This window comes from Dermacentor andersoni, chromosome 3 (assembly GCF_023375885.2).
Source record: "Dermacentor andersoni chromosome 3, qqDerAnde1_hic_scaffold, whole genome shotgun sequence".
Lineage (NCBI taxonomy): Eukaryota > Metazoa > Arthropoda > Arachnida > Ixodida > Ixodidae > Dermacentor > Dermacentor andersoni.
The window spans coordinates 45,628,000-45,644,858 of NC_092816.1; the positions used below are offsets into that span (position 1 = coordinate 45,628,000).

Sequence of the window (16,859 nt, forward strand, 5' to 3'; positions counted from 1 at the left end):
CTGTACAGCTAGAGTGCAGTGTTATCAGGTAGGACAAGGCGGCGTAGCCCGAAGCTGGAGAAATTGTAGCCCAGATGTAGCCAAACGCAAAAAAAGAGCAAAAAAAAATTGCAGCCAAATATAGACATTTTTATTTGCAGTTTTATTAGTATATACATTTTCGCATGCGACTCCGGCAATACCTTTCTGCGCGATCCGCCGTGCGTCCCTGATGCCGTGACGCTCAACCGTTGAGATAAACAGCTTCAACATGCTTGCACAAAGAACACTTTTTGGTTGGCCCAGGAAACTTAAGTTCCGGCGAATCGCTGCAAAAGGCGAACCTATCGAAATGAATCTTGAATGTAAGCACGAAGAAAAAACCTTGAAGGAAGCTTCGCCTTAAAGAGTGGAACGCGATAGCATTAAGGGATCCCGGACTACATCTTACTCTTACCGGCGACTGCAGCTTATGTACCCGTGTTGTTTGTCTGCGAACGCTGGCGGCTCGCTATGCACGAAACTGACCTTTCTGCTTCTTTTTTATTTTTTGTCTTTCCCCCGCACGGCGGGCGCCTCCGCTGCCGCGCATGCGAGCGCTATCCGGATGGTGCAACAAGGAATTGAGCGCGGCGTTCCCACTAATGCCGAATTCGGCGATTTGCACTGCTTCACACTGGGGCGCCCCACTGCGCCGTTTCGTCCAGCCATCCTCGCCCCAGGGCAGCCTGGTGCGTGCCGGTGCGATCTGCCGAATTCGCCGCAAGCCAGACCTCGAACGGCAGCTAGAAAATGGCTTTGTGTTTGAATTTCCACGCAACAGAAATATGTTTCCTTATATATTCAATAACAATCCGACGCTGTTATGTCAGTGGGTTGTGTGTAAGGCCAACACCTATGCCCCAGGCGGAATGATGATGAAGAAGCAACATTTACTGGGCCCGAAATAAACAGGTGGTGCACGCAGGCACCAGACGGGGTGGTTCCCTAGTTACGGGACCCATATGTTCCCAGCAGCTCCTGGCCCCTGTCCGTCAGTGCGACCTGAATCGGTAGGGCGGGGATGGATAACAAGGTCTCCCATCGGTCAAGGGGTTGGAGATTGGGGGTGTTGGTGGGAAGGTTAGGAGGGGGTGTCTTGAGTTCTATGCACTCTGCCAAGACGTGGGGCAGGGTGCCCTTTTCTCTTCTGCAAAAAGAAGAGAGCATATCGTATTCCGTAGGATACATGCAGTTCATCAGCACGGGATGCGCAAGTGATCCCGCCTGCGCTCGACGCAGGATCGTCTGTTGTTGCCTGATGAGTTTGGGTTGCGGTTCTGGCAGTCTGCACCTTTGTTCTCGGTACATCCGGGTAATTTGCCAGGCGGAAGGCCTGCGTGGTTCGGGATCATTTTTTCTTATACGCACTCGGACGCCGAGGCCGGATTTCCTACAACGGATTTTCTGTCGGGCCCTTAGCGCTACCGCGTTAAAATTCGTCTCGCAGGTGAAGGAAAATGGCAGTAAATCCTGCCGCGCGAAACGAGGAGCAAGTCGAAAGCGGTAGCTGGCGCGATACTTCACCCAGAAGCGGTGGCCATGAACTCACTAGAGCGTGTCATCGATCCGCGCTTTCCTTCTCTCATGCCGGCGCCATGATTTCCCGACCTCATTTTAGTTCTCTCACTTTTTGCGCTTAGCCATGTTAGCACAGTGTACTGTGAAACAGCCTCTACTCCCAGGCTGTTTCTGATGCCCGGCGATCAGGTATCTGATGATTGAAACTGATGAGGCGAAGACGAGACGATGTTGCTGGTGCAGATGGTAGCACGGTGGAGCGCGGCGTAACTTTAAGTGCATCAAAGATCAAAGCCATCGGCTCGGACAGCGTTGCACTGGGGGGAGTGGGGGCATTTCGCGCGCACGCACACAAGCACAGCCCCGCTGCCGGCTCAGCCATCTAAAACATGGCCTTCGAAATTTGTTTCTACTCAGTGAGGGCTGCCTCTAAAGCGTGGGTTAGGGCGCCCACGTACAGCCCAAACAAAGCCAAGTTTCAGATTTTCAGTAGCCCAAATATAGCCACATAGCCAACTCGCCCAAGTAGAGGGCAAAATTTTTTTGTTCTGTAGCCCAGTTTAGCCATATATAGCAAAACCTAGGAACACTGCTAGAGTGTTATGTCACTGAGTGCTGTGAACAATGCTAAAGTGACATGTCACATTTAGTTGTTAAAGCGGCGGCCGTAATAGCCTCAGTGAAGCGACTGCAGTGAACAGCCATTCCGCGGCGCTGCGTTGCCATTCCCATAATGGACATTGGATTGGATTGGAGACAACTTTATTTATGCCTGCAGTTGGGCAGCGCCACTTGCGACTGCTCACCGTATGAACTCCCTCGTGCGTGCGACCCTCTATAGGATGTATTCGCTTATAAGCTTTCGCCTCATTGTCAACACTCGCGGAAAAAAGTGCAAGATGTAATAACTCGCTCGATGTCCGGTTGTCATAAGAAATTTATAGCATTCAAATCCAAAAACAGATACTTCAGGAAAGAAAATGCGTGTTAATTTATTTGTGGTATTTTAACGTATTCGATTGAGGGAAAGTGTAGGTGCAAAAATGCGCCGCACGTTTACTGTTCGCGTTCGACGGAAGGTAGAACAATAATGCCGGAAAGAAGAGGCACGCCACGGCCGCACCAGAAGAAAGGCGTGGCATGCGGCTCACGGCAAGTGTCCAGATAGAAAGCGGGACAATCACGGTATTGCTAAACGAGCTAATACGTTGACAACAATACGCGGCGCTGGCGCGTTTCGTTGCGAAGCCTTCTATGCTTGAAACGTGGAATCAGGGTGCGCCAATGTTGTTATAGGAGGCCATTTCACGACTTGTTTTTTTTTTTTTTTTTTTTTGCCTGCTGTTTCCCCGCGTTTCATGCAATCTGCGTCACGGGGGAAACTCGGGTAAAACTCTTGGGAACGAGAAACTCGGCGCATCCTGCATAATACTCCTGTTCGGGGCATTTAATTAAAACACTTCGCCCCCATTAGCAAAAGCGCCAACTCTACTTTTGTAATCCTCGCCAATGGCTTCGAAGCTCGGAAAGCACGGCACGTTGCATAATGTTTGTTCCCGAAAGTCGTCTTTGGCTTAATACACTAGTGTAAGGCGGTGAAGCGTACACAATGTAATGCAGTGAAGCATATCAAGAGCGGGAAGAGGCAATTGTCACGACTCGACAAGGCCATCGATCACTGTCGGACCCTGGACCCTCGACAAGTAGCAATGGGACAAGATCTGCGACTCGATCAAGGGGCAGATGTGTAACGGCAAGTCCTGGGACATGTTCCAACGCTTCCCTACCGAAGGCAGCACCGGATCCAATCAGAGACACGTGCGCCAGAGCCTTGCACGAAGCTACCAGATCCTGTTCCAGTGACGAGCTGGTTGCCAAGCTGATAGAGAAGTACCTGCCCCTAAAGCACGGGGACGAGGAATTCCGGTTTCCTGACTACCTCGGCTCGGCCCGTGCGGTATTGGAAGTAGACGTCACCGTGGGGAAATTAGAAGAGCCATTTTTGCGCTCAACGGCAATTCTGTGCCGGGTGCCGACAGCTTCACCAACAAGATACTGCGGAACCTTGACAACCGTTCAATCCAGTACCTCACCGAGAAGATCAACGGACGTGGAAAAACAGCAGCATCCCAGAGCAACGGAAGACCGCCAACATCGTCCTGATCCCGAAACCCGGTGAGGCTCCAAACTTGGAAAATCTCCGACCTATCTCTCTCACGTCCTGCGCCCGAAAGGTGGAGGAGTACGTCGCCCTCAACAGACTAAGCAGGTATCTCGAAGACAAACACGTTTATACGAACAACATGATTGGCTTCCGTGGCAGCCGCTCGTCGCAGGACACCATGAAGATGATCAAACGTCAAATCACCGATGGCAGTACCAGGGACACCAGGGTGCTGCTCGGACTCGACCTCGAGAACGCGTTTGACAACGTTCTCCACGAATACATCGTGGTCTCCGTCGCGGACCTCGAGCTGGGGCCTAGACTGTATAACTACGTCCATTTGTTCCTGACGAGGAGGAAAGCGAAGCTGCGGATCGGCGACTTTGTCTCCGACAAGGTGCTCCTAGGCCCACGGGGCACGCCGCAAGGCTCAGTCATTTCGCACACTGTCTTCAACATCCGCATGGTGGGCATCTCGAGCAACCTGGCCCAAGATCAAGATATCAAACACACTATCTACGCCGACGATATCACGATCTGGTGCACCTGTGGTAACGAAGGGCAGGTGGAAAGTGCCATGCAAGAGGCCGTAGACGTCACGGAGCAGTACCAGCTACCCATCGATCTCAGGTGCTCCCCGACCAAATTCGAGCTCTCATTAGAAAATTCGTCAAGAGGTCCCTAGGGCATACCGAAGAGCTCCTCCGGCTCGGCACACACGACACCACGAAGGAGATAGCCGAGGCTCAGGAACGGGCCCAGCTAACTCGGCTGTCCACCACGCCGGCCTACAAGACACTATGTGTATCTTATTTGCGGTGAGCTTCTAGCATTGTTATTGGGCGTAATACGCATTTTGTATAGTGCTGTAAAGCATCTCAAAGCTCATCTGTCATTTCAATGCTCATAAAATTTGTCATTACTTCTCTTGTGCCTGACGGCGCAACTTGTTCAAGCACATTTGTAATTTTATGTCTGTCTTGCTCCCCGGCGGATATTTTGTTGGTAACAACATTATTTATAGTCCTGCAGAGCTTTCCCCTACAGTGCCTTAAATATACCCCGTGGGGAAGTCGAGGTGTTGTATCGCAGTCGCCTCGCGGGCCTGCTGGACGGCCCAAAGTTGGTCGCCGAGTCGAGAGAGTGAGAGACATTTATTTACAGAAGGGCAGAGGGCGGCCTGAGCAGTAACTTGCTCTGGCCTGCTACTCTACACTGGGGAAGAGGGACGGGGAGGAAAAGGGGTCATGAATAATGATGGTATAAGGAAGAGATGCGTATATACAAATTCAGAGAGTTGTGGCATCTCTAGAGCTGTGCGTCCAGCCAGGTCACCGAGTCGGCGGCTGCGCAAGAGAGTGGCCCGCCACGGCGGAAGGGTTCCGGAGTTATCACCGTGCGGGTTTTTGTTACAGTGCCAGAGCATGTGAGTTAAAGTGGCTATATCAGTGTGGCAGACCTTGCGTACATTTGTCGGGTATATACCTGGGTAGAGCCTGTGGTATTGTGTCGGGTTAGGGTACATGAGCGTCTGCAGTTGTCTGAGGGCCGCTGCCTGCGCCCTGACCAGCTTGTCGCTGGGCGGAGGGAAGGTTCGGTGGATATATTGGTTTTATTTAATTGTTTACAATACTAGGTTCCTTGCCCAGCCAAAAAAAAAGAGGTTAGGTTTGCAACATACTGCGCACGCTATGCCGTCCGTGGTATTAAGGCAAGCCTAATTGGTCGTTGTTGACATTGTCTTGCTTCACTGTTCAGCAGCACTTACTGATTGCACAGCAATAACAAGCTTCGCCAATTGGCTACAGATTACTCCAAGTGTTCCAAAAAGGCAAAATTTTCCCGTCCTGAACTGCTCCAAAGTGCAGGTTTGGCTTCTCCTAAACTGCGCTACAACTTCAATTTTCTTTCTCCGAAAAATTGCTCCAAATCGTAAACTGCCGGGACCACCAGTGATGGTGGCTTTCAAAAGGACAGCTTGCATGGTGGGCTAGTTGCTAGGGCCCTACACAGTAGCGCGGAAGGACGGCGACATACTTTTTATCACACTCTCGTTTGCCTGTGCCAAGGAGTATGCGCGACGGAGAGGCAGGTGCATCAACGAGCGATTACGTGAGCACTGGTGTAATGTTGAGAAACTAGCCTTATCAGGCGACCTTGCCGCGCATTGCGCACGCTGCGGATGCAAGCCTGTTTGACTGCACTCATTCACTGGCCGTAAACAATGACCAGCTCACCACAGAAATTGAGTACGCTGCAGACATTAGGAAAATAAATTATGATACTTGCCCGTCAGTCTCCTTGTCCGAGAAAGAAATGTTGTTGATGGCGTGGTATGGTAAACCTTTATTCTGATACTTCGGAACGCGTGTCAGCACGTAGCGGGCCGCTGTCACGTCGGTCCAGAAAGGCCGAGCCTCTCTGCCGCATCTCGGGCCCGATGGACAGCCCGTTTCTGTGCTTCAGGATCACGGCTGCTTAGGGCATCCTCCCGTTTGTACGACGTGACGCCGTCGCGTAACGCGGGGCATTGTCAAAGCATGAGTTCTAAGTTACCTACGTCTTCAATTCTACATCTTACTTACGTCTTCAATTCGAAAACTACTACAAGGTCATTTGTGCACAAAGGCAAAATTGCAGCAACCCTCATCGCCTTTCATCGTTCCCACGCGTTTCGCTCTTCTTTCAAGCAGAATCAAAATCCTGCTTTCGTCTTTTCTTTTTCGTGGCCTTAGCCGCTTTATCGCTTGGACAACGCTCAGCCAGCAGCATACACTTGCACCGTCATGCGATCAGAGCCCCATGCCCAGATACCTACACCAGGCATAACGCCCTGTCGCGGGTCACTCTCGCTGCCAACCGACCTTGTTCATCCATCGCACGCTTGAGGGCAGCACATTAACACTGCGCAAGCATAGATATTCTCCATGTATGTGCGCAAGCGCCCCATCACGTGGCATTTTTTTGATATTTTACGGGCTTTCTTTCAAACGTGGAAAAAAGGAACATGTGAGATATATCGTGTAGGAAACAATTCATTGAGAGGTTTCTCAAGGTGCTCTACAGCTTTGCGTACCACACTTGGGGTCTGCAGCCAATACTTAAAAAGTTGATTGATTAAACATAACAGATCCTTTAGTTAAGGGGAAAATCAAGAGTAGCCTGAGTAACTCTAGGCCAGTGCCAACGTTAGGCATATGGTTCAACTTGCTTCCGGAGTGCCTTTCATTTTTAAAACCTTGGCTCAAGTTATGCAGGACAACCTGTGTAGGCGTTCTGGGGTCTAGATCCCTCACCGAACTGTATCTCTTGCGGGAAACATGAAACATTAGATCGTTTTCCTTCTTGATTGTCAAAGACATTCTGAATTGCAAGAACCAGCATCAGAAACACCGTTACGCCTTCTTAGATCAGACATAAATGCTCAAAATTCACTATTTTGTGGGGCCTCGACCCTTGGGCACAACGAAAGGAAGGTTGGCGATACCATCCAGGACTTCGTCGTAAGAGCAGAAAGATTTGGGCTATAGAATCAGAACAGGAGGTTTCCTTATTTCTACAAAATCGATTAGGTATTCTTTTTATTCTTTTATTCCTTCATTCTATTAAAATCATGCGCTAATATCTAATATTTCGCATATACCCATTCACAAATCTTGTTACAATGATTTATAAATATTTTTCTTATTTCTATATTGCTCTACCCGGTTCTTGGCCAGTCCGCCAGAATGGAGTACATCTATTCTGCCGGCAACTGCGCATTTCACTGCAGCCAAATATAGGCAGTTTTCTTTGACCAAAGACAAAAAGAGACTCTCATTAACAACATATGCATACTTGATGCATACAAGTTATTCTTGGAACCGACAATGGTATTCTAACTGGCAATTCAAAGTATCATATGCAAGGCTGCGTTGCCGTATTCCACCGCTTGATTTTTACTGGCACAGATGTGGTCTGGCAGTATCCCCTTTATGCTACCTCTACAATGAGCCGGAATCCATCGATCACATTTTGTTATCATGTCGGCGGTTTTCTACTCATCGAAAACGATGTTCACAACTTCCCCTTCGAAATCTAGGACGGCCTTTATGCAATACTGTTATACCTTCACTTGCAGCAGGGGTATCAGGACACAGCCACAGGAACGCTTGCCGAGCCAGTTAGAATTTCCTCTGTGACACAAGATTACCTTATTAATATTTCTATTTTGTCATGACTGATATATTTCTCATTGAGTAAGCTATAAATAAAAAAAAACCAAAGTAAGAACACAAATTCACAGCTATATTAATAATATTATTATTCGAAATTTTACTTGCTCATTTTTACTTCTATCCTTTATGTATTTTATTAATAGGTTTGCCTTACTATATCCCTGTCTACGCAGTGGTGACTACCTCGTTGTACACTACTTTATTTCATTTCTATCGGTTTATTTCTTGTCTTCGATTATTCATTTATTTTCCTTTTTTACTATTTATTTAATCACTGATTTATTAACTAAATTATTTCATTTTTCAATCGTAGTACCACCCGGTTCCTGGCCTATCACCCCATTGCTTTGTTGCATTAATTGAAGCTTCATCATCGTCATCATCATCGCTAACATCTAGGCTCTACATATACATCTAGTAGATCGTATCTTGCGCTGGCACGGGCGCGTGGAACAAGCGCTCGAGGCAAGCCCCCATTGCCGCAACCAACCATTCGTCTGTTCGGTGCTCGTGTTCCACGACCCTTCTACTCCTGTCTGTAGGCTCGACGCTTCATCAAGGAGAGCATTTCAAGGTAAGCGCTGCAACTCTGGGGCGTTTGTGTAGGTGTTGGGTGGTTTGAGCTTGATTCTTGGAAATAATTAAGCGTCGTCCCGTCGATAGGTATCCACTGCCTTCACAGGGCCGGTGGACGCGCGTTGTTGCTACTTCATCGCGTCGAGAGCGTCTCCCGAGTGTCCTCAGCTATACTCCGTCTCGGAAAATCAGGTGCAACGCTGTGGAGGCTAGAGTTGCGTGTTGCAGTGGCTGTGTCCGCATTTATAAATTGATGTTCTTGCTTGACTCGTGCTGCGCTCTGGTGTCATAAGTATCACTCGCTACAATTATCTGCAGCGATCGCATGATGGAGCCACGACCTCCATGTCTGTGCGTTTGTATGAATTCAATAGGCCAATGAGGTGTGATCACGCCACTTGTGTGATAGCCAGTGGCATGACGGAACATGCCCGTGAAATGGTATGCAAGTCGAATAAACGCCACGTTGGCCACGCTCTCTCACCCTGTACAAGCGTCTTCGCCAACTTCATTGCGTCGTCCTCTCGGACGCAAGGCCCCTCCGTCGGCCGGCTTTGAGTGCGACGGTACAGAATGGCGACGAGGATTTAGAAGAACCTGCTGTCTCAAATGCCGTAAGTGGCAATGTTACTTATCTACTTCGCTCCTATACTCTTTGCTCGCATGCCTTCGGAGCTTCTCCGAATTTTTCAGCTGGCGTCGGCCTAGGCCTTCTTCGTCTGGGGTCATCTTCGGAGACTCCTATTGCCTGCTTCCTTCGGATTCCCTTGCCGTAGACAGCTGCTTGCAACGCTACAGAATGGCGTCTTTTTAAACCTTCCTCTGGTCCTCGACTTACCTGGCCCTCCTCTGATTCCTTGGTACAGATGGAAGAAAAATTTCGAGGTACATATTAAAGCGGCGGGCGGGAGCGGATGGGAGGACGCGTGTCGAGCGTCGGCTCTCATCAGCATTTTGGGTAGGGAAGGCTAAATGATATACGACGCGGCAGAACAGGCTGAGGCACAGCCGACAACTACCGCTGCAACGGGATGATGAAATGCGGCCCAGACGCCCAGTACGTTGACTACGGAGGCAACGGCCACGACGAGCAAGTACGAGGAGCTGCTGAAGCTCTTGAATCGGTTATTCTCGGCAAACTCCAGGGGCAGAGACATCTGTTCAGAAGCCCAAGCAACTGCCGGGTGAGCGTTTCATGGAAGACGTCACGGCCCTCAAGGAGAAATAGCTCGCTTCCAAATTCGATGCTACGTACGACGACCGGATCCGAGATCAAATAATGGAATCGCCAACCTCCATATCCAAGAAGTTTTTGGCTCACTGAGAACATTTGACCTTGGATAAAGCCGAAGAAATCGGTCGAGAATTGGCGGCGACGCAGAACGCCAACCAAGCGTTGGGCGACGCCGAGAACGTACACCCTGTCGGAGCGGCGCAAGATGGCGGTTCGGCGGCGCGGCGTTCAGGTAAATATGGCCATGGCCTCCTGCCCGGCAGGATGGACAGGCGTACTCGAGGTGGTCGAGCGTTCTCGAACGCCTGCGCGACGCGTCAGCTGGACGGCGTTCGAACCCGGTGCAATCGGCCGAATGAAAATCGCTCGTTTTGTACGCATCAAATAGGTCCATGTTACCATTGTGGCGGCTTGTGGCGGGCACTTGGCGTCTTCAGAAATTGTCTGGCCCGGAACGAAACTTGCTGCCGTATCAAGGGACACCTGGCTACCGTTTGACGGATGAAACAAGGCCCATCGCCAGTTCAACATGTTACTCCAGTGCAAACGGAAAGTGTCGAAACGGCATAGGTTCTTTCCGTGATTTATTACTTCATTTCCAAGCACGAGGGACTTCAGCGTTTCCCTGGTCCTTGGTCATGTGTGATTACGCCACCTGGGTGATAGCGAATGGCGTGATGCAGCATAACCTTAAAATGCTATTGAAGTAAAAAAAAAAACGCCTCGTTGGCCGGAAGAAGTGTCTCCGCCAGCCGCAATGCGTGGTCCTCCCAGACGCTCGGGTGCGACGCTGTATTCTTGATCGTAATAGTGCGGTACTGTTCTTGGTACAGGCTGAGTGTTGTACGAAAAACGTTTTAATCCTCAGAAACAAACTGTCATATACGGTTATTTCATGCGTTGTTTTACATCAATTTCTTTTTCATTGCGTTTCTTTTTGGTTTTTGCCTCACATGCAAGCTCGCACGAGCATGCGCCTTTGGCGCGCAGAGAGGCACGGACGCAAAGCGCGTAGTGATACGTTCTTGTCACCGAACATCTTGCGTAGCTAGCAGAGCGTTTCACCTGATGTCTGAAACGGAGTATAGTGTATATCTTAAACTGTGGTGCAGGATCAGCCCTCCCCGATGCTACTGCGGTAGCGGTCGAAAAAGCGCCGAAAGAAGATATGGAACGACTAATATCGAGCCTGTCGGAGGGTCCAGCTCAAGTGTCTACATCCCTAAGGATTCAGCTTTTCAGTACTGTGGTGAGTTCCAACGTTAGCTTGCAGATTCCTATCTCATCCCCTTAAGGGGATGGGCAGACACGACGCTGAACAGCTGACAGATTCTCTCCCCGTTATTGTAGAAAGCTCAGAAAATTCATGGCCATCATCTCCTACTCGGTAGATTCCTCGCTGGCGTTACATACCGTATTTAATCGAATGTAACGCGACCACGATTATAACGGGGCGGTCGACTTTCAAGCGAAATAAAGAAAATAAAATGAAACTGCCAGTTTAACGCGGCATGAAAATTAAAAAAAAGACATCTGACGCCGTGCTTGTTAAATTATAGTTAAAAGCCAGTGTTTACAAGTTTATACGGCTGATAAATCTACTATCCTTGCTTAATATAGCTATGTATACTAATTTGCTATCGCAATTGTTGCTTCGCCTTTTGGGCAGAACTGCGACTTTTTCGTGCATGATGTCGCGGCGTGTCACAGAGAACACGTCCTCATTGAAATTAACGCCAACCAAGAAACGTGAGGGCAGCCTCTTTGTCCTTAACCTATGCGGTTCGCCGGGAGAGCCGTAACGTTTCGGGGCCCTGTAAAAATGTGCGTATCCTACGCAATGAGAGAATCGATGTAAGCGAAGCTTTGTCTGCTATTTGCGTTGATTGTCGGTGATATATTGACCGCATACGACAGTCGTGATGTGACATGCAATGTTACCCTGGCTGCTCTGCTCGACGCTTTCTGCGAGCCTTCGTCTCCTCGGCGTTGAGTGCACGCTTTGGCGCCATTGTGGGTTCTAGCGTTGTGCGTCGCAGAACTGCCTGCTTTTTCTCTATTTCCTCGCTAACATTCTCTCCGCCTGCTCCCTTCGCTGTCCTTGCTGCTGCAATGTGCACGGAGGCAGGCGCGGCCGCTCCCGCACTCCATTTGTGGGGCGTCGCGCCTAGTACGGCGTCCAGAGGGCATTGTTCACAGGCGATGCGCCGTAAATGTTGACACGAGCTTTTTGGGTCGTCTTTGTGCCACACTCCTGTCATGTACGCTAACGGCCGGTTGTCCCGAAAAATCCGCTGTCGACGCCGCGGGCATCGCTAGGCGAATAATCAGTCTGAACCACAACCACGCAGGCACTCCACGTGTCTCATACCTTGTCTTACATTCTTTACAAAGTTACTCCTCGGAATTTTGAAAGTTACAGCTCATAAACGTCTGTCGTGAAACAGAACGCCGACGGTGTATGCGTTTCATGATTTTCTGGCAAGGCCACACCTCAGCCACGTCCCAACGCGGCCGGCGTTAGTTTAAGGCGTGCATCTGATCTGCGTCTTGACGTGGCCGGCGTTAAGGCGGCATGCAAGACCACAGCAGCAGTGTTGCAGCAGCGGGAAAGTCGCAGAAAGAAGCAAAGAAAGCTTCGCTTTAAAAGCATGCGCTGACGGTTTTTTGTTCTTACGACATTGGTTTCTTGACTATCGTTCTCAAAATTCCGACGAATAACGTTGTCAGAATGTAAGACCAGGTATGAGCAACTTTAGTACTAGAATGATGCGACAATATAACTCGCACATGCCGCATGTCATATAGCAAGGCGTGGGATATGGCATAAATATACCTAAATATGTACGGAAGTTTGTGCTCGAGGTCGGCGCACGGCCAACGCCGGATTTTCGGCGTAACGAGGCCCTAAAGCCATCGCTGTAAAAGAGGGCGCTTGAAAGAAAGGCGACTTCGCGCTCGGCTTGTGAACTCCACGCGCCGCGCAAAACTTCAAAACTTGGCTGGGGTGTTCACAGAAACGTGTGCTATCCGCTGATTGTTTTTTCAGCTAGCCCTAGGGGAGGCTCAGGAACCCTTTAGGTATGTCCCGGCTTGAATATGTCTCACCATGTTTTTCCAGTACAGCTAGAAGATGCCTTTGGGCTATGAATATAAGATAACACTCCAAGAAGAAATCAGACCTGATGATGAACATATCAACCAAATCAATGACAAGGAGGCCACCCAAGGGGTAAGTGAATGCTTTCTGTTAATTCGAATACACTTTCTCAGTTTTCGTCACAAGCTGTTTGGGTATATGTCAACTCTACCAATCTTACGTAAAGTTAACGAATTCGGAGGCACCTAAGCGGGCCCTGATCCACTTACATTTTTACTGAAGTGGAGAAAAGCATTGGAAGTTAACATAGGCTATTTAATAAACACTTTGTCATGAAAAGTACTTCGATGCGTTTCACCAGAAGTGGATTTATTGGCAATCCAACGCGGCGTTCGCGGTGCTTCCGCTCCTCCTTCAATGCCTTTCACTGCCAAGGTTACGACAGAGCGAGGCGTGCTCACAAGGCACCGCTGTCTGTATGTCACCATGGCGCGCAGTTCACGTTTGAATTTGGATGTTAATGTAGACGCCACTGCCCCCGATTTTGGTGCCTGCGACGCGTCAAACCTAAGCCAAATGCGGTTGTCATGAGCGAGCAGCACAGCGCTGAGCCAGTGGACTCGTCGGGGTACCCTGCCGTATCTGCGCTACGTAGCAGACCTCAGCTACATGCAGATGTAGTGCATATTGCGCAGCGTTTGATTTGTGCCCGGCAGGACCCGTGTGCGTCCTCGCGCTCATACGATCCAGTCTGACCATGCTGCGTGGTGCGGACCGGCTTTGTCCTCCGCCTGCGTGACTGGCGAATAGTAGCCACATACAAGTGCATTGTAACACGAAAGTGTTTTACGTCGGGGTACTTCCTGTAACGGATGCCACATATATTGCCCATGCTCTACAAAGGTCGTCGCGTATTTTTCATTCTAAAGTAGTCCAGTCATACTTTGCAAGCACTAAAATCTTTCAGAAATCATTTTTTCCAATTAAGAGTGAAGAATGGAATCATTTACCAGAATGTATTGTTGAGTGCATATCTCATGTTTCATATGAAAATATATTGAAAAAGCGTCTTTTGTAATCCCTCTCCTGCTTGAGCAGCATTGCTGCCTGCAGTATTGTGTAAATAAATAAATGAACAATGGATCTAACGTTGGCGCTAAGGAGTAAAATGACTGGCTTGTTGCAGCACTGTGGAAGCTGCACAAATTCTTAGTTGATAGGAACGCCGATTGTCCATCGAGATGGGCTCATCCGCGCCACCTCGTCTACGCAGCGTCTGCTTAGAGTATGATAAATGGCAATGTATGTAACAATGATATGCAACGAGCGAAGAATATGAGGTTGAAAATAGCTGCGTGTTTTTATGATAAAGTGAGTACAAAATGAAATTTATTTTACAAACGAGGTAACCATGCGTATTTAATAGCTTTTCTAAAATGGCACCTAAATATTGGTAGCATATGATTACTTAATGATACACTTGTAGTAGTAGGCGGAATTGTTGTTTAAAGGTTATGAAACAAAACAGGTTTTTGATGGACTCATTCGAAGATAATTTGGTGCTTTAGTGAGTACCAGCTGTCGATATTGCCAAGTTCAGTGTTACGCTGATCTTGCATTACTGTCAATCACTAGTGAGATGAATAAACGGTTGTGTTTATTAAAGTTGGCGGCTGGGCGTAATTATATTTGTTCAACTGCGTTTTTAGTAATGGTAACAACGTGTCATTATTTCGCATTGTAGGCGGGACCTACAGGACACCAAAGCGGCAACGGGGACACCAAAGCTAGAAACCGGACTGGTCCTTGGGTTGGGGCTCGCCGAGGCCTGCACGGCCCCAACTCATGGGCCGCCCTGCTTCACGCTTTGGTGCGTTCCACTACCCCTTGGGTGCTCTCCTGAGGCCGCCATTAGCTGGTTACATGTGCCTTCCTGGAGCAGTGCTTGTAAAAAATGTAATCTATCGTTGCGACAAAAGAAGCTACCCATGACTTATACAACATCAGTCAGAACCTTGCCCCTTCAGACACAGTGATCACCAAACGGGGCGCCCATGCCCAATGCCACACCGCATGGGCAGCCAGTGGCGGAGCATAAACAAACTCGACTGCACTCCGTAATGCCGGCATGTCTAGGGGACAAATATACAACACGTGCCAAGAAACCTCCTTTGTAGTGCCTAGGCAGAGTCACTTATTCAAGCAGCAAAGGCCCCAAGAAAGAACTTCTCTCTCGCATCCGCTCTTGCTCGCGCCTGCACAGAGACGTCGACCGCCACAAGAAACGCCCCGCCCCGCTATACCTACTAGCAATAGTAAGAACGCCACCGGGATTAAGTTGCCCTGGGAGTATTGACAAACACACGCTACTCTACACCTTTTCATGGTTCTTTTCATTGGTCGTGCAATGCTTTGGAAGCGTCAGCTTCCGCGACCGCCAAATATAGTTCAGAAATGAAATAGCCATAACTTTTGTTATTTCATTATATTCTTTAATATGCTCACGTATGCTAGATCTTGGTAAGCTGTGCAATTACTCGTGGCACCTTGTTGTGAGACAGCAGAAAGACAAAGAAATATTCTTACTGCAGATGCGTGCAAATTATATCGACGAGTCGAACTTGTCCTTGAGCATAGACAACCTCCAGCAAGCAGCGAATGCCATTGCCGATCAACCTACATGTGGACACCACGCCCATCCTGTAAATACTGGTAAGAGATTCCCCGTATCTCAATATCTGTGAATCCATAGAATTCCCGATATATGATGCGACTGCATAGTAGAGTTTGATATTCTGCACCAAGAGACACGCATGACCAACTGCGCCTGCATAGCACTGGTCGGAACTCATAATGTGGGTAATCCAGTGCCTCCATGGTCTTGGGCACCACGCACTGCAGTGGTGCTCTAGATCATGAATGCTCCAGAGCCCTTGCATACATAATTTACTACTGCTGAGGCTCTCATTATTCCACATGCTTGAAACTTCGTCTATACCTCGTCCATAACTTGCCCCTAATTTTAATCATCTGTAAGCAAGGCTTCATGTTTAGTCCACCGAAGATACAGGGCAGACATTCTACAAAACTTCTTAACATCCAAACAAATAGCACCCAACAATTATTGGGAACGCTCCTAATTTCACCATAAAAGTTAACGGTGCCACGACTTGCACATAATATTCATTGCATTTGCATTGCCATAGAACTCGCTAGCGACACTAGGAACTAAGTTGATGACGGCCGTGCGATAGACACTTTCGAAGGCTTGCTCTTTTTTTATTCTTAGTCGTACTTGCGGGCTGTAACTAACTGCAATTTTTTAGACTTGTACAAAGGACCATTCTATCATTCTTTAAGGCCGTGCTGCTTGCTCATTCACCCTTGAGGCCGAGCATGGGCTGTGATTATTATTGTACGTAATTTTTATAATATCGCAAGCAGATCCTCATTTACTTCACGCAGTAACAATAGGAAGACGCGCAAAACACCCTTCATGATTGATGTCAGCTATTTGGTCTGTGTTTTCTCAGCAAGCCCAAGAGGTGGTTCATGGACCCTTTAACGGAGTCTCATTACACCGAAAAAGAATGTCCTAACTGTTGATCCATTTCCTTCTAGGATAAGTTGCTGGCAACCCTAATGATAAAAACATGATAAAAAACTACGTACAGCGTGAAGGACAACGACTGTGAGACCACATACACTGCGCTGTGTATGTCGTCTCTTGCAGTCCTTGTCTCTCGCGCTGTACGTCGTTTTTTATCGTGAATTGCCAACTACCCCAACCAACCACACCAGAATAAACACTCGAATAAAAAAAAAATTATCTTTCCAGACCTGGAAAATATGCGCGCCAGGTTCCACCTGCAGAAGCTGTACGAGCGGTGTTGGCTTGGCCACGAACACGCAAAGGCACCCGTGTGACGGTTGTCGCCACCGGCTTAACGGAGGACTTCTCCCGACGTGTTGCGTCATTTGTGGTTGGACATCTTTAAGCCGGTCCAAGCAGGAGAGGGGTGAAAGGCA

General features: G+C 48.7%; 3 protein-coding genes across 4 annotated transcripts in view; 2 read left to right on the forward strand and 1 right to left on the reverse strand.

The window, feature by feature from the left end:
• The window catches only part of LOC129381301 (uncharacterized), a 181,023-nt gene that overhangs the window by 78,082 nt on the left and 86,082 nt on the right, over positions 1–16,859 (forward strand). The window lies entirely within an intron of this gene.
• The window catches only part of LOC140216711 (uncharacterized), a 350,595-nt gene that overhangs the window by 40,538 nt on the left and 293,198 nt on the right, over positions 1–16,859 (reverse strand). The gene's annotated exons all lie outside the window — the stretch shown is intronic.
• The window catches only part of LOC129381331 (uncharacterized), a 36,110-nt gene continuing 29,088 nt past the window's right edge, over positions 9,838–16,859 (forward strand). Inside the window, exons 1-2 of the mRNA XM_055064086.1 lie at positions 9,838–9,962; positions 10,843–10,979. Of these exons, the coding sequence (XP_054920061.1) occupies positions 10,899–10,979 (81 nt within the window). The 5' untranslated portion in view covers positions 9,838–9,962; positions 10,843–10,898. The remainder of the gene's footprint in view (positions 9,963–10,842; positions 10,980–16,859) is intronic.